The sequence below is a fragment of the Suillus discolor genome (assembly GCF_016758755.1).
Source record: "Suillus discolor strain FC423 chromosome Unknown F5147scaffold_12, whole genome shotgun sequence".
NCBI classification, from domain to species: domain Eukaryota; kingdom Fungi; phylum Basidiomycota; class Agaricomycetes; order Boletales; family Suillaceae; genus Suillus; species Suillus discolor.
The window spans coordinates 359,085-379,424 of record NW_024541259.1 but is presented as its reverse complement, the minus strand read 5'-3'; the positions used below and the strand labels follow the sequence as shown (position 1 = coordinate 379,424).

Sequence of the window (20,340 nt, the reverse complement as noted above, 5' to 3'; positions counted from 1 at the left end):
CCCTGCATCTAACTTTGCCCAGCTCGCTCGTCTGCGAGCGACGGAACGACCACCATCCACTGAAGGATGAAGTGTCGGAGACAGACTCGGACTCGGAGGAGCTGAAGTGGCAAGGCCTGTGATAGTGATAGTCAAGTCGATAGCAGAAGAAGAAGAACTTTGGGTTGAATGACTGAGAGATGAATGGTGTTGGCTGTCCAGATGCTGGCCATCCATAACATATGCGTCACGGTAGCCTCCGTAGCGTAAATGCAACGTCGGGAGAAAGTCTGTACAAATATTTAATCACCGGATACTATAGCTATCCTTGTGAAACATATTCTCGATTTGGGTTGTCAAAACACTGATCGGATCACCGTTGTAGTTCTTCAACTTCTTGCATTGCGGTTTTCTTCGTTTCGTCATTCATCATTAGTAATGCAAGACGGCGAAGAGGATCTTTATCTCGGTGATGTTTTCACGGTTTGTGCTAGTAATATATAGATGCTACCACCCAAAAGATTAATGTATTTTTCAACTACAGGAACCTCCGCGTCCACCAACACCTCCGCCAACCTTTGCAACATGCACTCGAAACGCCTTCCCCGATCTCAAAATCCGCCTGGTAGGATCGCATCCGTTATGGGCTCATCATCTGTACCGCTATTTAGACTTTGCGCCCACCGGACGCTGCTAATTCCTTGCGTTCAATTCAGATGGAATGCAGCATTAGCGTTTGCATCATATATAGATTCAAATCCAAAGATAGCACGCGATCGCTGTGTACTTGAACTCGGGGCTGGTGGAGGTCTCCCAGGACTCGTCGCAGCACAAAATGGTGCCAAAAAAGTCTGAACATATCCACGCCAGTTCCATCGCCTTGCCTCACTCGTTGAACAGGTTGTACTGACAGATTACCCGGAGGCGGTCCTCATCGATAACTTGGAATTCAACGCGAGACAAAATCTGGCTCCTGACGAGCAGGATCATGTTGAAACTCAGGTATTTTTTGGGAGCATTCGTGGCTTACTTGATTGCTCATTTTTCAGGGATATATGTGGGGCCACCCTGTAGACAGTATAATGCGGGCACTCCCAAAGGATGCCTCAACTGGATTTCACTTAATCATATTATCAGACTTAATCTTCAATCACTCGCAGGTAAGATCGCTATGGTCCATTCAATCATCGGTGTCTCAACGCACATAGCATGATGCATTATTGAAATCATGCGATATGTGCTTAGCTTCTCGCTCCGCAAACGATGATACTTCAATTGCACCATGCGTGCTGGTTTTCTACTCCCATCATCGACCGCATTTGGCAGATCGAGATCTTGATTTTTTCCGCAAAGCTCAGGGTGGAGGCTGGGTTTGTGAGGAGATAGTGACGCGCAAATATCCGGTTGGCTTGATCCACGTGTTGATGAATTCTTTTCTGACTGTTCGATGTTGCACAGCCCATGTTCCCGGAAGATCCAGGTGAAGAGGAAGTTCGTGCTACAGTACATGGTTGGAGGATGACCAGGGGGGATACCGGCGATTTTCCTCACTGAATTCCGATCTAGCACGCCGATAAAGTCTATTTTCATTTCAGGTAGGTGCTATAGCACCTCTCATCGTTTGTGAGACTTCCCATAACGCCCCATGATACGGTCACATCTATATTGAGATCCAGATCCAGTAAGCAACACTCCGGGGATTCAGACAAATATATTGCAAGTGATAAGCACGACTGGATAGACATTTCTTAACGTTCCTCGTATGACTCGGATTACAGTCCAGGTGATCTGGGAATGAACCTTGTTCAACCACCACGTGCGTGGGTTGAATCATGCTATTCTTCAAGTCTTGACGACCGGAGGAGCATCAACGGGCTGGCTTGTTGCTGCGTATGTGGTCGGCTGTGGGGCACTTGGCTGGTTCGTGGCACCATATTCAGGTGGCTGCGGAGCACTTTGCTGAGGCGCCGGAGCGGGTGTCTCCGCACCAGTGTCTGCAAGGGCAAGTTACACACATGACATGCGCAAAATTCTCAGTACTCACATCGATAACTACCCCTAGTACGTCTTCCCTGAACGTTGACACGCCTGAATATGAGCCAAAGCGCGTGCTACATATATGTTCAAAAGGAGTCAGCCACAATAATCACACAGATGAGCACAATTCCGCACGAGGAGTCCGGGAAGGTATCCGAGCCTAACAGTGACAGGACATGAGTGAAATGCAAAGTTTGCAGCGCGGGGAAGAAGTACTTACAAAGTCAACAAGATGTTCACGAGGAGATCACAACCGCAGCCTGAGATGAAGGCTGCTGCGGCAGGGGGAAAGAGAATGGCGACCTGTTCATTCCTTGTGTGAGTATATCAAGTAGAGTTGCTTGCACAAGAGCGGCGTACGATAATAAGTACACAGTCAGCAGCGCCATTATTGGATTCCATGGTATCACGGTCTGGCGCAATGAGGGCTAGGTGGGGATTTGTGCGACGGCGTGTGATTTTACTGATGCTGAGAATCCAAAGTCTGTATAAGGTTGATGGGCTACTAACTAGGGGCGGAAGTGGTGCATTGGCTGATGACGTTGGTTATTATGTAAGACGGTCGAGAAGCGTGTCAGAAGTGTAAATTTGGTATCGGGTAGTTTCACAAAAAGTAAGGAAGAGGTAATAAATACAACATCAGAAATCCGAGACACAGGGACAAACGGAAATTCATAATCCAAGTCATCATCCAGCGATAAATCATCATTACACGTCCACCCATCTGCCTCTCCTCAGATCGAGAAAAATGGCTGCTCTGCATTCTGACCCTGTTGCTGCTGCTGCAACTGGAAGGGGTTATTTTTGGTCCCAAGTCCTGTCTTCTGTGCTGCCAGCAAACCCGCTTGCGTGTGCCCGTAGCGCAGTGCGCCGACATTCCCGAATGTATCTTGACCATCGTCGCGATTGGCAAACAGATTGGCAAGATGCGAGTGCTCCTGGTCTGCCCGACTCGGGCCACCACGGCCCGCACCTGCGCCTGTGGATGTGCTGCTGACAGCTGGGGAAGGTGACGACACTTGTGAGGGTACAGGTGAAGAGTTGTAAGAAGGTGCATTCGAGTTGGAGTAGGTTCCTTGAAGATTAAATGATGGTCCAGGGGTGCCATTGACTGGTGTCCCTGATGATACTGGGATAGGCGAAGAAGCAGGAGCGAAGGGATTATTGGAACTGAAGTAAAGATTTGAGGTCACCGTAACGAGCATCCATATCAAAGCGGTGACATACCCGAATCCAGTTGGTTGCGCAAATAAGGCTTGCTGCTGCTGATGTTGTTGTTGTTGAGCTTGAAGTTGTTGTTGTCTGAACCATTCCTCTTGCGCCGCTTGTTGGGCCAGTTGCTGAGCTTGTGCCTGTGCTTCTTGCTGTTGACGAAGCCATTCTTGTTGTTGCCTCAAATATTCTGCCTATTAATGGAACGTTCAATCAATTCACAGTGAAACCAGGTGTTACCATACCTGCATTGCTTCCTGTTGCGCCTGCTGTTGGTATGGGTTAAATGATGTAAACTGTGGCTGCATCGTGTATTGAGGCTGAATAGTGTACTGCGGTTGCATCTGGGGCTGAGGTTGCAAGCCTGTTGCATATGGAGTAGGGTCGATAAAGGGAAATGGATTGTTACTGTTGGAACCGTTCGGTGAGGATCTGAAATGAACAAGATCATCAATTGAAATCAAGCATAGATATGGACTAACGTACATCTGCGCTTGATCATCGAATAATGCGTGAGCATTTGAGTCTTCAACGGCCTTATGTCTTTTCGCCTCCTCTTCCTCACTTAATCGTATTGCTGTGGCAAGGTCTTGCTCTTCAGCTTTCCGGCCCTGTTCCTCCGCAAGAGTCTTTTTTGATGCTTCGATCGCCTTACGGAGCTCGTCTTCATCGCGATCAGCACCACGGTTGGCCTTCCGTGGGGGCGTTCCAGGAGGAGGTGCAAAGCTCCTCCTCCCACCATCTTCGTCTTCTTCTCCATTGCCTTGCCCTCTTATCATTCTGTCGCGCATGCTTGCCCGAGTCCGGCGCTCCTCCTGTAAACGTGCTGGATCACTAAGGAGGTTGGAGATATCCTTAGCCTTCTGCCGGACGTTGGCACCGCAATCTTTCGCATCTTCATCCAGATATTGAAATTCCTTGAGTGTTTTTATGATGTATAAATTGTCACGGAAATATAGGACGACATTTTCAGAACCAGCGTGTAGGAGGTAGTCCAGCACGGTGAGTGACTGGGAGGGAGTTTGAATTCGGGTCCTCCATCCGAAGCAAGGTAGCTAACCTTGAATACATGTCGCCAATTCTTGCCTTTATCATTCAACCTTTTGTCAAGCATTTCCATGATCTCGACGAAGTCATTCCTGAGAACAATAGCACATCAGCACTGCTGGCGAACCACGACCACCAGGCAAGCTGCCTAACGATCACGCACTGATTGTATGACAGCTGAGCGATCTCGTTCATCTGAGTTCCTGATGGCCCCCATGGATCATTAGATGTTGCATCCCGGACTTTTGCCTGCGTGTCTGAATAACCCTTGGTATAATTTTTGGCGACACGGAGGGCACCCTTGCCAAAGTGCTGGAGCGACATTACACCGTATCGTGATTCGCAGAACAGAAGTTCCACAGATTATCAGGCTTTGCTTTAGTCAAATAGAGAAGGAGCGCGGAGCGGATCGTGGTCGGTGGGATGTTGTGAATGGAATAGAAGGGACGTGATAACTGCGGAAGTCGCCGACCCAGGTTGCAATATATTGCAATGTGTGAACCTTAACACACGCCGATGGTGAAGCGGTTATCATGCTTGCCTTCCAAGCAAGCGGCAGGGGTTCGACTCCCCTTCGGCGTATTTCTTTTTCGACTTTTTCTCGCGGCTTGCGCATAAGTTCCACTGAGAGTTCTACCTACATATAACCTGTAGTCGCGACTCGCCGTTGTGTACCGTCGATAACGCACTTTACCATGTCCTCTCTAGGAGGTCAACATCATTGACGTTAATTAGCAACGTGGCGCTCATTCTCGGGCCGGGCATTGAATACTCTTTGGAAATCGTTCACAGGCATCGATTTTTCATGCTGGGGTGGTAACACCAGACATACTGACGAATTGCAACGACGAGTACGAGTCGGAAGACTGCCGCATTAAGTTTAAAAAAAAAAAATTCTACTCATCATATGTTTACTGTGCGCATGTGCTAACAGAGTCTTAGCTGGCCATTGTTGATGAGTGACTTATCGCATCCGGTTTTTCAAAATGACCGTGACTGGCAGTCGCACCTACAATACTTTTTAGAAACCTTTGCCTACTTGGCCCTTGAAGATTTTGATGGGCCAAACCTACCGTAAACGTCTTATAAGTGATAACGCGTTTATTTATTTCCAAAGCTTTTGTCAGATAAACGTCCTAATCTGGTGCGATTTTCCATGGCGTACATATGTTCCAAGTGCCAACGAGTTGTCCAAAGCGAAATCAAAAGTCTGCAGTACAACCGACAACAAGCGGGTAAATACTAATATATTGTAAGATCTCTATTTATCACATATCTCAAAGACAAACCTATCAAACACGAGTCCTCCCCCGTCTCTCATACTCAACAAGCATATCCACCGCACGATCCCGCGAATCCTCCAACTCATCCCGATCCTCGCTCTGCTCCTCAAATACACTCGACCCCAATGCCCGACGCAACTGCATCACCACCTCCTTCTGTGGTCCTCTCGCAGGCGGACTGGGTGGGGGAGACAATATAAACGAAACCTCGTCATTGGTGTCATCGCAGCACAGAATCCGAGATGGAAAGATCCGCCGGAATAAAATGATGGTGTTCAGCACGATTTTGATGTCCTCATCGTCTACGACTAGGTCTTTCACATTCAACACGTCATTCTCCCGTACTTTAGCGAATGAGTCGGAGATAGCGCCGATGACGCCGCCTAGACTCCGGCCTGCGTTGATGGTCTCGTTCCACCTGGCTTCCTGCTCTACGTCGTGGGATTGAGAAAGTGGATCACTGTGCGAATGGGTGACAGTTTGCACGAAAAGTTTGGATGTGTGGGAGCGGAGACGTTGGCGTAGAAGGGTCGTGGCGAGGGCACCAAGTGGCGTTAGGGATGTGGTTGGGGGTGAGGATGTAAGTGTCAGAGCGGCTTGCTCGAGAGAGAGCGTTTCTAGCACTAATCGCTCGTAAGGGCGGACCACCCCAACACGAGCACGTTTCCATAACCTTTGCGAACGATCCTTTATGTAGAATGCTGGGAGTGAATGGGCAAGAAGACCCAGTGTCGCCAGATCACTTGCGTGTTGTGTTGTTTTGCCAGATGTGCCTAATATAGACGAAAGACGCAGATAGACTCGAAGACGTAAAAGGGCCGAAGCTGAGGCGGGGTGAAGAGCAACAAGCTCGGCTAAGCGAATCCAAGCCCTTCGCTCAAGTTCAAAGTCGGAGACCTCGTTCACCATACGCCTGGTGAAAACGCTTCGGACTGCTCCAAGTGCACCGGTGCTCAAACCTAGTGCGTCAATGAGAGCATCACGTTCATCCTGGGAACCGCTCTGAGCAAGTGCATCTGACAATGGACCTTGCTCTTGGCGGGTAGTTCTCTCCGTGGTGGTCGAATCAGCGTCTGACTCTGAGTCGCTGATATCAGGGGAGAGAGGGGGAGAAAGAGATTCCGCCACCTCGTGAGTTGTAAGTGGTGCTCGACTGCTGATTAGGTAACTAAAGGGTATGAGGCGCATGATCTTGGCACGTTGAACATATCCTGGAAGAGGTAGCCATGGAACGATGATTGTGAACAGAACCAGAACAGATGCGATCAGATGAATGGCTTGTACGGCGCTGCTCCATGACCACATCGTAGTAGTAGCAACAGGTGTAGAATCGGTAACCTGGGATAGTACCGAACCTTGGTGCGTGTGAGGATGCGAAGCACCTGTTGAGTTGAAGGGCGAGTTGAAAAATGAGAAGAGCGCAAAGACAGCAAGCAGATACTGCTGGGGCTGTGCCTGCATAGTAACATCGCCCTGGACTGGTGCACTAACAGAGTCACTGAGCAAAACAGGTGCAGCAGCGACAATCGGAAGCGGAGCGCCAGGTTGGATCTTACGGGGTCGACCTCGCTTGCGCTTCTCCGGCAGTGCTCCGGGGATACCCTCGGCGATGGGTGTGGGCGCAACAGCGGCAACAGAAACAGCAGGTAATTTATCCTTCTTGGCCGCAGGTGTCTTTGTTAACTTGGGCTTCTTGCGGGCGCGCTCAGAGTCATCACCCTCGTCTTCCCCATCGCCATCTTCATCATCACTCGCTTCGTAGGCTTCGGCATCATTGCCGATTTCATCACGTTCTGGGCCTCCAAATTTTTTGGCCCACTCATGGTCCCATTCAGCAAGGAGAGGTTGAGCACCGGGAATTCCAAGGATGAGGGTACGCAGCCCTTCTTGCTCGCGCTGAAGCCTAATCTCACGCCTTTTCAAAACGCTGTTACGACGATCAGCGCAAGTACGATTACAAAGGGGATAAATTTATTTCACCGGATATACTCAACTGCCTTTCCGAGCACATTGGCCTTGCTTCCTTTCCTCGCGACTTTGACACCGTCAATGTACCCGCGTTCATCTACAACATCACCTTCCTGGGTAGTATTTTGGTCTAGAACGCGAAGAGCAGGGACAGAGGCCTTGAGGCTTTGAATGCGCGCGTTGAGATTTGTGCGGTAACGGCGCTCGATAGTTGTATGACTAGTCTTTGGGCGGCTAATGACAGCAGCACCTGCCATCTGAGTGTTAGGTGCGGATGATCCAGAGTCGGAAGTGGGAGTGGTCGGACCGGGGGAAGGAGAGGACGATGCTGAAGATGAGAGATAAGGTTGAGAGTCCTGCTTGTGCTTCGGTGGTTTGGAGGAAGGCAATGCCGGAATAGAGGATATGAGCCGGGGTATGGGCAATTTTGCCTGCATGATCACCCCAGAGAAGGGGTCTGTGATATTCCATGAATAAAAAAACAGCTAGTGAAATAAATAAAAAATCGACCACGCATACCTGTACCCGAGCTAATCGGTACCATGACCGGAGACACGGACGTACCGGATGAGATGCTCATCCGGGGTGACTTCTCATCTGCCGAGCTGGAAGACGCCGAGGCAGAGCTGAGGGTAGGTGAGGAGAAAGTGAACGGAAAAGAGGAAAGTAAATCCTGGGGCTGGAAATGAAGAGAATTCATGTCGAACATAGTCTGCGGAGATGTGTTATGATAGTGCAATGTACTTGGGTCGACAGCCATGGACAATGCAGCATTAAGGTCAAGGTCCATAGGAAAAGAGAAGTTGAAAGAGCCGCCAAGATCAGGAAATTTTGAATTCTGGTCAGAATTCAAGTCCAAGGGTTGTTGCGGCCAGAGAGAGGAAAGCTGAGCCCAGTCTGGTGGAGAAGATGCTTGGGATGAGGAGGTTTCTGAATCTGACAGATTATTTAAGAGCATGGTGAGCGAGTCACTGAGCTCATCGTTTGAAACGTCGTCGACGTGAAGTTCACCGTCCATATTCATTGCTGCGCTACTGCCGGTAGGAGAGCAAAAGACTAACAGCAAGCAACGTTCGGGCTAGTTATAAGAGCTTATTGTAATCGTGCCACTTTTCTGAATCACCAGTCGCACCATTTCTAAATTATTCCCAACTTAGGAAGTTTATTCTCACCACACAGGTTGACCGGCAACGTCGATTGAGGCTATGTCTGTATATACCTCAGGTTGCCCTCGAGCAACCCTCGAGCTTCTTTTTTGGTCTGGTCCTGGCCTTTAACAATGCCCAGCGCCCCGCAGAATCTCGCTCTGTAGTGCATACTATGCGACCAAGAATAACGACCTTCCCTACACTGGGTTTGAGGCAGACTTTATGCTTGCGATGTGCAGGATGGGTGATCGGGAGTCCATTTATTTATGCAGGTAGTATTGACAGAATTACACAGCAACAGGCCTAACTTAATCACGAGTCTCGCTTTAAAGCGGTCTTCTGAGAACATACATTCAGACGAGGTTCGTCCAACCCGGAATCATCCACCAACCTGGTGCATCTGCGATTCTAATTTGATTGTATTCTTCGACGATGTTTTAGTGCGCACCTTGAGGATACGTGTTAGCTTCTGTCCTTGCTCTGTAACGATGCCTGACGTCTCGTGCATTCTGTTTGTCAGAATGTTATGTGGGCAAATATTGCCCCTGACTTGAAGATAACGAATTCTTGTCAATCAGTCTTCCCTGACCGTCGTGGACGAGTGGAGAGGCCTCTTATACGATGGCTGTTTTGGAGCTTTCTAACACTTCATTTGGTGCGCAGAATACCTGTGAACTGACTAGAGACTAATGAATTTCATGAGCCACTCTTACTTGAATCTTCGCACGTGTCATCAGACGGGACTTCTTGTAAGTGGCAACACACATATTTAAACTTGCATGCTTTGATTGCGAGACGTCGTGTAGCTCCGTGCATATATGTAGGCAGATAGTTCCGCTAGCAATACAACACGCTGTTGGTTTGTTCATATCAAATCCTATCCTCTATATCACTTCGGAACACGGAATAATACCGCAACGAAACTCATGATCTCCATGCTCCCCACACAGTACTGTGGTTGATCGTTTGGATTGTTTTACGCGCTATACATATCCACCTTTCGACGCATCTCTGCCAGTCGACGCATCTCCACCCGCCTGGAAAGTAATGGATGTCAAGCATGTTTCCTCCTCCGGATCTGGACACGATCTTAGCATTATATTCTCGAACATTGAAGATCAGATGCGGTCCCAGCACAAACATCTGCAACACTTGAGCAAATATCATAAGGTCGTTATGGACAAAAGCTCCCGCAGAAGATGAGGAGTGGTCAGATGCACATGTTATTCACAGGTTAGCGTACCGATATATTTGGAGACAAAGCGCGAAGAGCGGTGAGGCAAACCACGGCAGCAAAGCTAACACACGCGAAACCTCAGCGAAACATAACAACGTCCAAATCACCGAGCTCATAAAGCAGGTGGCTTTTTGTTAACACCGTAAAACAGTCCAAAATGATCGATCTATTCAGCGATTGTTGCAGTTCACGAGAGTGTTTTATAACAATCCAAACCGCACGAACTTAAAGGGCAAGGATCCCCTACCTCAAACTCCCGTAACTCAGGTGCATGGGAGAAAGTGAGTGATATCCCTTAATTCACCTTCATTTCGTCGTCACTCGTTCAATTTTGTAGCAACCTTCTGAGTTGTCATCTGGAATTGTAACCTTTCTACTCATAAACAGGCCTTCGCGATGGCCACAGGAGAGCCTTGCATCTGCAATTCCGTCACTTGAACTTTGTTTCTCAAGTTCAATGATTACATGTTTGACTTCTGGATTGTTTATCCGTTAATTTTGAGCCTCCACTATGTTTTTCCAACACCATCCGCCGTGAAGTTCTGCCATCCAGGCGTAACCAATTTGCCAAATCAATATTGCCTCAAACCTTCTTTTCAAGACACAAAAGCAAGCCCTGTCCAACTCTTGAGGGGTAGTTCAGGGTCCCCTTTGCAAAGGTTGAATCACCTCGCATAACTCATGCATTTATCCTTCCTCGTCGTCGTTACCAGTACTTTTGCAGCATGTATACCTGTCACTGCATGCAGTCCACGATAAGTCTGCTTTACATTCAGGATTCAACCCCGTTCCTCACCCCTTACACTTTGCAATATTAATCATAGCCTTCTGGTGGCATAGTGCCAGTGTGCAATCATTAGACTGCTCACTGATGGGCTGATAGCCTGTTCATGAGGACAACTAGATAGTGAGTCATGTTTCTGCTTTCGCATTAGTGCTGATGGCACAATACGTAGTCGATGTATGTGTTGTTCCCCACTCAACTCAACAATAAATTTCCAGCCTCTCGATGCATGTATCTTTGAGTGCTTCAGGATCCTTGGCGGAAAATTCAGGGTTAATTCACCGTGGCAGATCGCGAACACCCCACTTATCTCGACTCGCCAAGTTGATCCTCAGCTCAATAGTAAGGTAAGAACAATAGGTGGTTCGAGTGGATGGCCAATATTAACGCACACGAACTGAGCAGGTCATGGACAGCACGGTTGATGCCCGACTTGAAGAGGATGCACTTTTTAGGTGTATCGTATTCACAATAATATTGCCAAATATCTGCACCACCCCTAGTACTCTCGCGGTCCTTCAGACGAGGTTGGTTTGAGGTTAGTCCATCATTGCAGCGAATATGACGATCTGCTACAGCTTCATCTGATTTCATAACCAACTAGCAGTCAATGGTGCGAAAAAGGCAAACATGTTCTGTCTACTTACTTCCCGCAGAGACGTTGTGTAGCATCCTTAAGGCTGCGCTGGACAATATGGTCGAAGATGACATAAAGATAACTCCTCAAGCCGAACATCGGACGCGGGGGGCAGCCTACAGTTCCCCCACACCATGGAATTGATGTGGAGACATTGTCGAGATATCGCGTCTTCTGCATCTGAGTTGTGGACTCGGATCTTGTGTCGTGCGCTGTGAGGATGACCAGTAGACAGAATATGGTGAGCTATGCAATTCATTTGACAACAACAGCCAGGGTCCTTGCCCAACCGAGATCCTGCTATGTTACACAGCATAGCGCCACATATTGGACGACTCAGGAGTTTGGGAAGATGGAACCCCTTCGACGAATATGCCCGGCACCACTTTCAACGCTTACTATCAAGATGCACGCCCCTGCTCAAGTGGTTACAATTCATAGACGCAGGACCCTCCAATAGTAGGGGCCACATTTCTGGCGCACAGAAGGCGTTTTTCCAAATTGATTATCCTACCCTGGCGCTGTCCCTCAAGTTGGGTTGACAATTTGAAATGTCAGTGGCACGGTTTTACGCACAGTCAACTATTCGACCTTTGTACTCGGAGTACTAGACGTTTCTCACACGTCAGTGCCTGCAGTTTGACAGCCAAATCTTTCTCGAGTTTATACGGCAAACCCCCAGGGGGAAAATCAGGGCAGAAAAAGTGATCCTGTTCGGCCACATCGACACTTTGGCTGTGATCGATGACGATTGCCAGACCATTGTTATTCGCCACTGCAATCATGTTGAAGACATTCGTGGCGTATCGTTACCTTGAGTTTGATAGGTGCACAAGCAAGGAGTCGACACCTCAAACTTTCCACAATTGGCTCGGTGGTACAGTGACTGTCGTGAACAACAGCTAGTCTATCTCTGCATGACAAATATCTTTGTCTTTCTTGGCGTATCTGTGAGTCGCCGTACCATGGTTTGTTCCCAGTGGCTCCGTGTCACCGCACTCAAGCTCGTAGCCGAGGGTGACTTCGTCACGAAATTTCCGCTCAAAATGCTGAGCAGCAGCCGGAGGGAGGCTGGGGGGTAGGACTCGTTGAAGGAGTGGTTGACGTGCCTGAATCGCTCCAAGGAAAGGTAAATGTTTTGATAGATGATCACGCGAGTTTATATGTTATAATATTGAGCAGGATTTGCACAGCTTTAAAGCTTTGCAATTGATGATTTGTCTTGGCCAACGTTTCTTCCACGTATAAATTTGAGGGTCTATTAGTCTAAGTGACGTTCAAAATTCTGGCGAAATCACTTTTACACCAAAGGCGTCGTCCGCACTATGATTTCTTTGCAGCTCGAATTCCAACCTGATAGCATTTATCACATCGTCAGTCAGACTAGTCATAATCTGGTTGCACAAATGGTTGCACTAAGATAACGACCACGCCACACAGTTTCTCTGGCTTCTTCTCTAGAGGTGTCAGAAAGGCGAATGCCCTGGACGAATACGGCCGTAGTAAGGTCAAAGTGCCTCCCGCACTCCGAAGTGTTGTCAACCCATCGGCTTTGCAAGGCCACCTACCGGAAACAGCGATAGCTGCTGTCAAAAGTGTATGCATCAAACAAACGCGTTAACGCGTCTAATGTAACCTTAAAATCAAGCGCCTCCGAAATACACTAGTAGTTACTCGGAAGCTGCATCTAATTGACTGCAGCAATGGTGCAGCATTAAAGATTAATGACCTGCCAGCTGGTCCCTAGAAACGGTGATTGTTTTTGCAGGGTCGATGCTCGCGTCGCGTTTTTCTTAATATTCCCGGCATCTGCGGGTTAATCACGTTACCCTGCAGATCCACCCAACCTCCACCTTCCCTAGTGTTACTATAAAATTTGTTCATCGATTACTTGTAAGTGAGAAAGGTAGAGATTCGAAGCTAGGGAGGAGAGCCCTGGTCATCATGGGTCCTGTTGAACATCATTCAACGTCATGTGACCTGATACTTTCACAATGAATGGAATTTGAAAGTCTCAAATGCAATTGTCCCTAAAAGGAAATCAATTGACTCTTCAAGAAATCGCGGTTTCGGTTGCTCAGCTTCGTGTTTTTCTTTCGTGCTCGACGTTTATCGAGAATTTCGGTTGTTGACAAGTCGCCGACTTGAGCTCGTTGCAACTGTAGTCAGTTCATTCACCTTCACTATATTGGCTGGTAAATTTGATTGTTGCAAGCACATCATATCCCAGGTACCGCTTTTCTCCTACTACTTACCGCATTCAAACTCTGCTCACATCCACTCAAGTTTCATCTTTTGTTGCGTTGACAGGCAAATAACGCATGGCCTTTGTCTGGTTCAAAGGCTAGATTTTGAACTCACTGCAGGAACCCAGTGATCTTTACTCCTTTTCGCCTTGACGCACGCCGTCCCATTCATTTACTTCGAACTCTCTTTTTACATTAACATGTCACACACAATCCCCCAAGTCCGCAGACGTCCCACGAAGCTCAGGCCGTCCGGAGTAAGACCAGATTCTAATGTCGTTCGCGCGTCAGTTTTCGAGACTGCCCTCGAGCTTGGGATTCACAATTCCACCGTCGCGAATTGGATATTCAATAGCCCCTTGCCTGAGGAGGCAGAAGAACTGGAGGATATCCCTCCTGAAACGGAGGTAGAAGAAGTACGTCGTCACCATCTCAGATATGACTGGACGCTCAATCAAGTTCTTTTGTTCACTTCATCATTGCTGCGTTCACTCGCGCAGACTTTGACTGCCCTCACTTTTGGCTCGCATGCTGCGAGCGACGAGTCGTCAATGACGTTCTCCCCGCAAAACAACGTTGCATCCGCAAGGCAGATACACATGCACAAGCCGAGCGTATTCGAACCTCTCCACGTGCACTTCAATGATTTTGCTTCCGCGCAGCTCACGCTATCATTGCCTCCGCTGAGTACGCAAGCCAATGAGAGGGAGAGGCCCGGAAGCATGTCCAATTCGTCTGGGAAGCCGTCAAATGATATGGGACACCAATCGAGTGAGGATATCATACGTCAGACCGACCGCAAATGTGCCACACCAAATTCCGCAAAGTCTGAAGCGGGCTATGGGAGCGATGGTCAATATCTTTCTGACAGTGCTGGTCTCAAAAAGTCTGGCAAACTGAAAGGAAAAGGCAAGAAAGGCAAGCCGCCAGCCTTGGATTTGCGTTCCGGTTTTGATGAAGCGCCCGGCTATTCTTCGGATGGAGGTTATCTCTCTGCGTCATCAAGCAAGTCGCAAGGGAAGTCAAGTAAGGGTAAATCTCGCGCAATGGCCTTCTTTCGGAGGAAGCCAAAGAAGCAGCGAACCAGCGATGAAGAAGATGATAACTACATACCACCAGTCCCTGCGATGCCTCCAATGGCCGTTCCTTCGAGTCCAAGACCTTTGAAGCATCTTGTCGCAACACCTTCATCCCCTTCACGATCTGGCTTCACTCCTCTGAAGCTGAACTTCAACACCTCAACTCGAGCGTCAAGTCCTGTCTTACACTCAAGAAAAGACCGCGCCAGTCCTCCACTTGCTCGAGTAGCAACACCATCCCCCACTCCCACACCTCCTCCACCATCCGAGCAGACAGTAAATTCGATGCCGTCGCCTTCACCTTTGCCTGTGCCTCCGTCTACGCCTGCTCCCGCTATTCCGTCCACGCCGATATCTCACGCACCAACTCCCAGTACGCCCCTTATTGTGGTATCACCTACTATCTCCCAGGCTCCTGCAACCCCCATTCGTTCATCCCCGATCACCTCTCCTCGGCATATCACTATTCGACCCGCGGCTCCTCCACCTACGCAGCCATTGCCACAGCCGCCTCCAATTCCCACACCATCCACGCCATCACAAAGGGCTCCTGGATTACCACCTACGCAAGCACTGCCTCCGGTTCCAGTGCGTCCACTTCCCGTGCCACCATCTACGCCGACGACGCCCTCGCGGAGACTGCCACCTTTCCGACCGGTTGCAGTGGCACCTGGCTCTACAGCTCCGTTAGTTCCTCGTCGGCATCCACAAGCTCAGCCCCGCGTTCTATTTTCGCCTCGCCCACAGCCGTCACATAGCGCATCTGACTCGGTTGTCCCGCAATACAAGCATGACAATGGTGAGGCATCACCGAGGAGGTACCAGAGCCACAGCGTTATTCCCAGTGATGACAGCTCTAAGACCCACCCTCCCGGGCATGGCGGTGCGGTACGGAGACAGCATTCAGAGATATCACCACCTCCATTTCTTCAACGGCGCATGCATGGCATGCAGGGATCCCCACGGCATCCACCCCCAGATTCACCTCTCCCACAAGTTCCGAATGCGCGCCCTATGCATCCTCCAGCGTTCCCCTCGAAATTCCATGAACACTTTTCGTCTGTGTCGTCAGTAAGTCATACTTTGCCTGCTCTACGCAGTACGAGTGGGTCTGGCTCCTCATCTGGCCCGTCTGTTCGCTCCTCCAACGCCCCGTCAGTATCTACTTCTGACAGTCACGGCAGCTCAAGTCATCACTCAGAAGGCGTCGTAGATATGCGTTCAGATACAAGATCTTCCTCGCGGTCAGAGTCTGGCTACGGGAAGCAAATCACGGACAGCATCGCTTACTCACACTCACATTCGTCCATACTCGATACCCGGAGCGACATCAGTGCCAGCGTCTACGATGAGCGTTCGAGCACATATGACGAAGAGGGGGGGAAAGATCCCAAGGGCGCACAAGCTGACGACGAGGATGACGATGAGGCATCGATCTATCCCTCAGATGAGAAGACGGCTGGTAGGCGTACGATGTACCTGGTCGAAAATGGCCAGGCTCTGGATGAGGACGGAGATGTGTTCCCGCCCCCATTACCGCCCCCGGTAGGAAGATACTTTTAACTGATGTTGGGGTATCAGTTACCGTTCGCTTTGATTTATCTGGTGTTTTTGGCTTTTTTTTGTAGTCGTTCTTTCGCTCTTTTTTTCGTTTGATGGTTGGCTTTTTTGATAATTTTAATGGCGCAAGCACTCGAGACATGACATCTGCTCGATGCAGCTGTGGTAGTAGTAGATACGATCTTGATGTTATGGTAGTAGGTTAATGGCCTAGCACTACTAGGACTATCCATCAATGCATCGCGCTGCAGGCTGGTAGAAGCAATTTAATTCAGCTCAGCTTCTACGTCATTGGCCCGGGGTCTGTCGGCAAATTCTATGCTGTCCGCCTTCGAATTCACGCCTACTCTCACACTTTCGTCGGCGTTGACATGTTGACATCTCTGATCTCATGTATCATCTCGGATCCAGTACCGTACACCCTGCGGTATCTATACACTCACGGCCTCACTGCAAACTCCTGGAACTCTCGCATGTCTGTCTCCGCTCCCGTCTGGGTCTATCACCATTTCACCCGCAGTTCTTCTACCAACAGAGGCATATTCGGCCGCGGCTGCCTCCTTCCCTAGTATGCCATGCACACTGTCACGAAGAGTCCTTGTATCGTTATCCACGCAAGCCCTAGAGTCCTCCGGTACCAGTGCATCGGTTGCTCATTCCACCATCTACGCTGACGATGCCCTTGCAGAAACTTCGACTGTTCTGACTGATTGTAGTGGTGCCTGACCAATAGCCATATAGCTCAACTAGTTACTCGCAGGATTTCATCGTGTATACTATCTTGTCCCTGCGAGACATTGAGCCCCAGCGCTTATCACGAGTGCCAGGCCATGCAGGCTGTATGTGGCTCTTCATGCCCCTCAGTGCAGTACGCATTCCCCTGGGTCGTCATTACAACCACGGTCTTTGTTTTATTCCCTGACGGTGATGGTAGCTTTGGTATCTCCTGCATGTCCATTTCAGATGCCGGTATCGACGATATTGCACATGTTGCGCATTGACAGTAAAATTATTTTCAAGTTCTGCCCATTTCCAGCCTGGGTCAAAATTGCAGAGGTCCTACGTCCATGGTCATTTTGACCTGCTGGTATCTTCAGCGGCTGGTGGAGCCGGTACACGGTAAGTTCCGTTTTCTTGAGCACACACTTTGACCGTTTCTTGGAGTGCTGCAATTGGGGTTAGATGTGATCTGCTCATTAGATGAAAATTGCAGACCTTTTGGAATGAAGTAACCGTCATATATACCATCACTCGAGGTGGCACGTGGCGCTGTAATATCATCTTCAGTGCAGGCTTGATCTCTCACCAAGGAAGGCTACCAATGGGTCCGATAGGCTGCCATCGCAAAGTCTCCCGTAGAACTGATTCGAGGTATGGCAGTAACGCCCTGTCTTCGAAGGTAGGTAAGCGATCCCGCCCAACCGCTGAGTCGATCTCCACTTGTGCGCGTTTTTGAACATTTGGGTAAGACACCATGGCGAGAGCAAAAACCATCAAGAATGAAATAGTCTGTAAGAAACTTCGGCAGTTGACAGGCTGGGTCGGATATCGGCTAACCGTCTCGTATGAACCTGAATAGATGTGTATCAATAAGAGGTATAACATCCCCTGTAAAAAGATGACGAACCCAGAATAGCAGTAGTAGCTGCTTTCTTTAAGGTACATACCCTCAAACAATGGTCTGGATGTCTGATCTTGCATCTCGATTTGTTGGAGATTTTCTGCTACCATCGAAAACTGACCAAGGGCCGAGTTTTCGGCCTTGACGACCATGTGATTAATAGCTAGGATGAACTAATATCTTTCAAAACGAAAGATGCCCACCATATGCTCCTGTACATATTGAAATGGCACGTCGGTCATTTCTCTCATACAATTGGCCGAAGTTTGAGAGCATCGCGTTTGATTGAAGATCCCTCCCTAGCACCAGTCAGGTAACTTCAGTACTGCGTCAGAGTACAGAGTGTCGGCTATTTTCACGAGAAAAACAGCTTAGCTCACAGAAGGGGAAAAATTTGAGCAAGATTGCTCTCTCTGGGGTCATCGCCTGAAAGGCAAGAGCCACAGCATTTTCTACAATTCGAACCAGAGGATCATCACGAGGACTAGTTTGGTGGCCGTATGTCGCTGGCATCGTAATTGATGCCGAGAATCTATGAACAGGTTAGCAATCATTTGATGTTTACAAACACATAGACTGACGTTGCAAAGTGAGAATGAGGGTCATCGATTAGATTGACGATCATCTCATGCGCGCGCTTGATCTGCATTGGACGAAACTTGAGTGCAGAGTGAAGACGGAAAATTTGGTGCAAGAGTCGTCGGCAACGACGCCATTCGTCGCCATAGCCTGCAAACGCAAAAATGACCGACCAACCAAACCTGCCTATAATCTATCATACTTAAACGGAAGAACGCGCGGAGTGTGGCTATGTACGGTCTATCGGATTAAATGCGAGAACGCTTGTCCAGCAAGGCTTCCGCAACGTGCTGAGAATTGATCACCACGACTTCCTGGTCTAGAAGTCGCACGAAAAACAAGTCTCCTGATATAGTAATTTGCATAACATATGCACTGTGGTACTATCCGACCACGTACCATAAGCAGCAGCCCATTCGGTATAAGTCAACCATGGTGCCTTGGTATTGACGGACAAGACGTTTCCTGACAGGGGGAAGTTCTGTTTGTTATCAAGGAACCGCATGAAGGCTTTTATAACAACAAGGGATGCGGGTAAGACGGAGCATAGCAAGGCGAACATCAACTAAAGGAAACATGGTTAGAGGAGTGCGTGGGTACGTATAGATATCGAAGGCGCAAAACAAACATTGAGTTATAACTGCACGAAAAGCCGCTCACCGCGCCAATCCTATCGTGTGGCACGGCCGCACGGGGCATGACGGGGAGGATGACTAAGCGCACGTGGGCTTGGCAAATAGCGCGCGCTCGTCGTGGTCGGCGATGTGTGGAGGTCTGTGGGCAGTGAGGAACCCAGCGGGAAGGGAGATGAGGCCCAAAATAGACAGCCGAGCAATATATTATCGGGTTGGACAAGCGATAAACGTTAAACGCATGCCGTCATCGTGACCCAGCTCCATCTACCCCTGATACTATCCAATTTGTACATGGGTATAAATACCTTACATGTCCATAGTCGAGTACTGTCGAGCGCCCCTCGATCATCCGGGTCTTGTTGGTCATATCATAACGATTGGTAAGAGCCCAAACGACGCAGAGCAACCTTCTCCGGCAGTAAAAAAACCGCGTCTCTCAGGCCATTAACTAGGATCTGTCATCCAAGTGAAGTAACGAACGTTTCATCCACGATGAAGACGCAAGATTGTGCATTCAGTATGTTACAGCTAACAATCTATTATAGAGGAAAAATCAGCGGGGGAGGGCAGGGTGCAAATGTAATCTTGCCTCGACTCGAAAGTTCAGATCTTGGTGGGCTGTGTCTGGGACTGCTGTAGTTTAGCCTGCATTACATTAACGAGGTAGCTCATATTCTCCTGCTTCTTTTGTATCGTTTCTTGTAGCGTATCGAGATTAGTGCGAATATATTCCACTTTTGTCTCATAATATTTTGTGGCCTGTGCCCGAGACTGTACGGTCGTCTAATCAGCGGCGGACTGTAACATAAGACCTCACACATGCCTTCTTCACGTAATATCCTGTACCGACGTCGACGATCACATTCTCCGCATCACTTAAGTGACCAGGAACATATAGGGAGTTGGTCAAAGGAACGAGGATAGTCGTTCCTGCACAGATAGAATTAAGTAAGAGCCTGAAGATGAAAATGCCGATGTACCTTTGTTTTGAGGTTTAATTTCTCTGACATTCTCAATGCATGACTTAAACTTCGCTTGTGCCTGCTTCAGCTGAGCGAATGAATTTGTGAGGTGGTTCAGCTCCTACAACTGCAATCAGAGACGCAGAAAAACAGTAATATCATTAAGGTACCTCCTCTAGCTGGCGGCGCACATCAGATAGCTGTTGGAGGTCGAGATCAGCAACATTGATTTGTTGAGGCTGCGACGAAGTGGTTGAAGCCATCGCTGGATTGAGCGTGACAAGAGTGTGACCGATGGTCCCTTCAGCCGTGACATTAATAGTGTG

General features: G+C 48.8%; 7 protein-coding genes and 1 non-coding gene across 8 annotated transcripts; 3 read left to right on the top strand and 5 right to left on the bottom strand.

The window, feature by feature from the left end:
- The first annotated feature begins 349 nt into the window (after positions 1–349).
- On the top strand, positions 350–1,780 carry F5147DRAFT_681335 (putative methyltransferase-domain-containing protein). The gene is made up of 8 exons (XM_041436375.1): positions 350–462; positions 524–636; positions 696–828; positions 880–981; positions 1,029–1,139; positions 1,188–1,382; positions 1,438–1,602; positions 1,656–1,780. The coding sequence occupies exons 1-7, from the start codon at positions 418–420 to the stop codon at positions 1,531–1,533; spliced, it is 795 nt and encodes a 264-aa protein (XP_041295905.1). The 5' UTR covers positions 350–417; the 3' UTR covers positions 1,534–1,602; positions 1,656–1,780.
- On the bottom strand, positions 1,656–2,553 carry F5147DRAFT_681317 (uncharacterized protein). The gene is made up of 6 exons (XM_041436374.1): positions 2,377–2,553; positions 2,237–2,319; positions 2,152–2,176; positions 2,024–2,090; positions 1,758–1,973; positions 1,656–1,695 (listed from the first exon to the last, which is right to left on the bottom strand). Exons 1-5 carry the CDS (start codon positions 2,416–2,418, stop codon positions 1,822–1,824), a joined length of 369 nt encoding a protein of 122 aa, XP_041295904.1. The 5' UTR covers positions 2,419–2,553; the 3' UTR covers positions 1,656–1,695; positions 1,758–1,821.
- On the bottom strand, positions 2,554–4,716 carry F5147DRAFT_681315 (ENTH-domain-containing protein). The gene is made up of 6 exons (XM_041436373.1): positions 4,439–4,716; positions 4,289–4,367; positions 3,715–4,238; positions 3,474–3,660; positions 3,244–3,422; positions 2,554–3,186 (listed from the first exon to the last, which is right to left on the bottom strand). The coding sequence occupies exons 1-6, from the start codon at positions 4,597–4,599 to the stop codon at positions 2,751–2,753; spliced, it is 1,566 nt and encodes a 521-aa protein (XP_041295903.1). The 5' UTR covers positions 4,600–4,716; the 3' UTR covers positions 2,554–2,750.
- A 69-nt stretch (positions 4,717–4,785) lies between these two features.
- F5147DRAFT_t51 lies at positions 4,786–4,857 on the top strand. Its single transcript has one exon. It is a non-coding gene; the product is annotated as a tRNA-Gly (tRNA).
- Positions 4,858–5,433: 576 nt separating this feature from the next.
- Positions 5,434–8,602, bottom strand: F5147DRAFT_631439 (uncharacterized protein). Its single transcript, XM_041432798.1, has 3 exons — positions 8,046–8,602; positions 7,539–7,983; positions 5,434–7,485 (listed from the first exon to the last, which is right to left on the bottom strand). The coding sequence occupies exons 1-3, from the start codon at positions 8,548–8,550 to the stop codon at positions 5,568–5,570; spliced, it is 2,868 nt and encodes a 955-aa protein (XP_041295902.1). The 5' UTR covers positions 8,551–8,602; the 3' UTR covers positions 5,434–5,567.
- Positions 8,603–13,410: 4,808 nt separating this feature from the next.
- F5147DRAFT_681305 (uncharacterized protein) lies at positions 13,411–16,508 on the top strand. The gene is made up of 3 exons (XM_041436372.1): positions 13,411–13,562; positions 13,619–13,994; positions 14,079–16,508. Exons 2-3 carry the CDS (start codon positions 13,779–13,781, stop codon positions 16,218–16,220), a joined length of 2,358 nt encoding a protein of 785 aa, XP_041295901.1. The 5' UTR covers positions 13,411–13,562; positions 13,619–13,778; the 3' UTR covers positions 16,221–16,508.
- A 668-nt stretch (positions 16,509–17,176) lies between these two features.
- Positions 17,177–19,209, bottom strand: F5147DRAFT_759227 (cytochrome P450; the record flags this gene model as incomplete). The annotated part of the gene is made up of 11 exons (XM_041440437.1): positions 19,078–19,209; positions 18,817–18,982; positions 18,420–18,567; positions 18,219–18,370; positions 18,042–18,137; positions 17,885–18,001; positions 17,775–17,788; positions 17,537–17,726; positions 17,433–17,486; positions 17,364–17,383; positions 17,177–17,317 (listed from the first exon to the last, which is right to left on the bottom strand). Exons 1-11 carry the CDS (start codon positions 19,114–19,116, stop codon positions 17,177–17,179), a joined length of 1,137 nt encoding a protein of 378 aa, XP_041295900.1. The 5' UTR covers positions 19,117–19,209.
- A 390-nt stretch (positions 19,210–19,599) lies between these two features.
- Positions 19,600–20,290, bottom strand: F5147DRAFT_48281 (Prefoldin subunit-domain-containing protein). Its single transcript, XM_041429921.1, has 4 exons — positions 20,185–20,290; positions 20,033–20,135; positions 19,876–19,982; positions 19,600–19,823 (listed from the first exon to the last, which is right to left on the bottom strand). The coding sequence occupies exons 1-4, from the start codon at positions 20,275–20,277 to the stop codon at positions 19,656–19,658; spliced, it is 471 nt and encodes a 156-aa protein (XP_041295899.1). The 5' UTR covers positions 20,278–20,290; the 3' UTR covers positions 19,600–19,655.
- Between the last annotated feature and the right edge of the window lie 50 nt (positions 20,291–20,340).

What these genes read in the sequence shown, in the direction of transcription:
- F5147DRAFT_681335 (XM_041436375.1), top strand. Translation starts at nt 418, where the DNA reads ATGCAAGACGGCGAAGAGGATCTTTATCTCGGTGATGTTTTCACG. An exon ending in CCGTTATGGGCTCATCATCT is followed by an intron (nt 637 to 695) that starts GTACCGCTATTT and finishes CGTTCAATTCAG; the next exon opens with ATGGAATGCAGCATTAGCGT. An exon ending in TAGTGACGCGCAAATATCCG is followed by an intron (nt 1,383 to 1,437) that starts GTTGGCTTGATC and finishes GATGTTGCACAG; the next exon opens with CCCATGTTCCCGGAAGATCC.
- F5147DRAFT_681317 (XM_041436374.1), bottom strand. Translation starts at nt 2,418, where the DNA reads ATGGAATCCAATAATGGCGCTGCTGACTGTGTACTTATTATC. An exon ending in CTGACTGTGTACTTATTATC is followed by an intron (nt 2,320 to 2,376) that starts GTACGCCGCTCT and finishes AGGAATGAACAG; the next exon opens with GTCGCCATTCTCTTTCCCCC. An exon ending in TACTAGGGGTAGTTATCGAT is followed by an intron (nt 1,974 to 2,023) that starts GTGAGTACTGAG and finishes TTGCCCTTGCAG; the next exon opens with ACACTGGTGCGGAGACACCC.
- F5147DRAFT_681315 (XM_041436373.1), bottom strand. Translation starts at nt 4,599, where the DNA reads ATGTCGCTCCAGCACTTTGGCAAGGGTGCCCTCCGTGTCGCCAAAAAT. An exon ending in GCTCAGCTGTCATACAATCA is followed by an intron (nt 4,368 to 4,438) that starts GTGCGTGATCGT and finishes TATTGTTCTCAG; the next exon opens with GAATGACTTCGTCGAGATCA. An exon ending in TTCGATGATCAAGCGCAGAT is followed by an intron (nt 3,661 to 3,714) that starts GTACGTTAGTCC and finishes TGTTCATTTCAG; the next exon opens with ATCCTCACCGAACGGTTCCA.
- F5147DRAFT_631439 (XM_041432798.1), bottom strand. Translation starts at nt 8,550, where the DNA reads ATGAATATGGACGGTGAACTTCACGTCGACGACGTTTCAAACGATGAG. An exon ending in ACCGATTAGCTCGGGTACAG is followed by an intron (nt 7,984 to 8,045) that starts GTATGCGTGGTC and finishes GGAATATCACAG; the next exon opens with ACCCCTTCTCTGGGGTGATC. An exon ending in AAGGCAGTTGAGTATATCCG is followed by an intron (nt 7,486 to 7,538) that starts GTGAAATAAATT and finishes TCGTCGTAACAG; the next exon opens with CGTTTTGAAAAGGCGTGAGA.
- F5147DRAFT_681305 (XM_041436372.1), top strand. Translation starts at nt 13,779, where the DNA reads ATGTCACACACAATCCCCCAAGTCCGCAGACGTCCCACGAAGCTCAGG. An exon ending in CTGAAACGGAGGTAGAAGAA is followed by an intron (nt 13,995 to 14,078) that starts GTACGTCGTCAC and finishes TCACTCGCGCAG; the next exon opens with ACTTTGACTGCCCTCACTTT.
- F5147DRAFT_48281 (XM_041429921.1), bottom strand. Translation starts at nt 20,277, where the DNA reads ATGGCTTCAACCACTTCGTCGCAGCCTCAACAAATCAATGTTGCTGAT. An exon ending in TGCGCCGCCAGCTAGAGGAG is followed by an intron (nt 20,136 to 20,184) that starts GTACCTTAATGA and finishes TTGCAGTTGTAG; the next exon opens with GAGCTGAACCACCTCACAAA. An exon ending in AATTAAACCTCAAAACAAAG is followed by an intron (nt 19,983 to 20,032) that starts GTACATCGGCAT and finishes CTATCTGTGCAG; the next exon opens with GAACGACTATCCTCGTTCCT.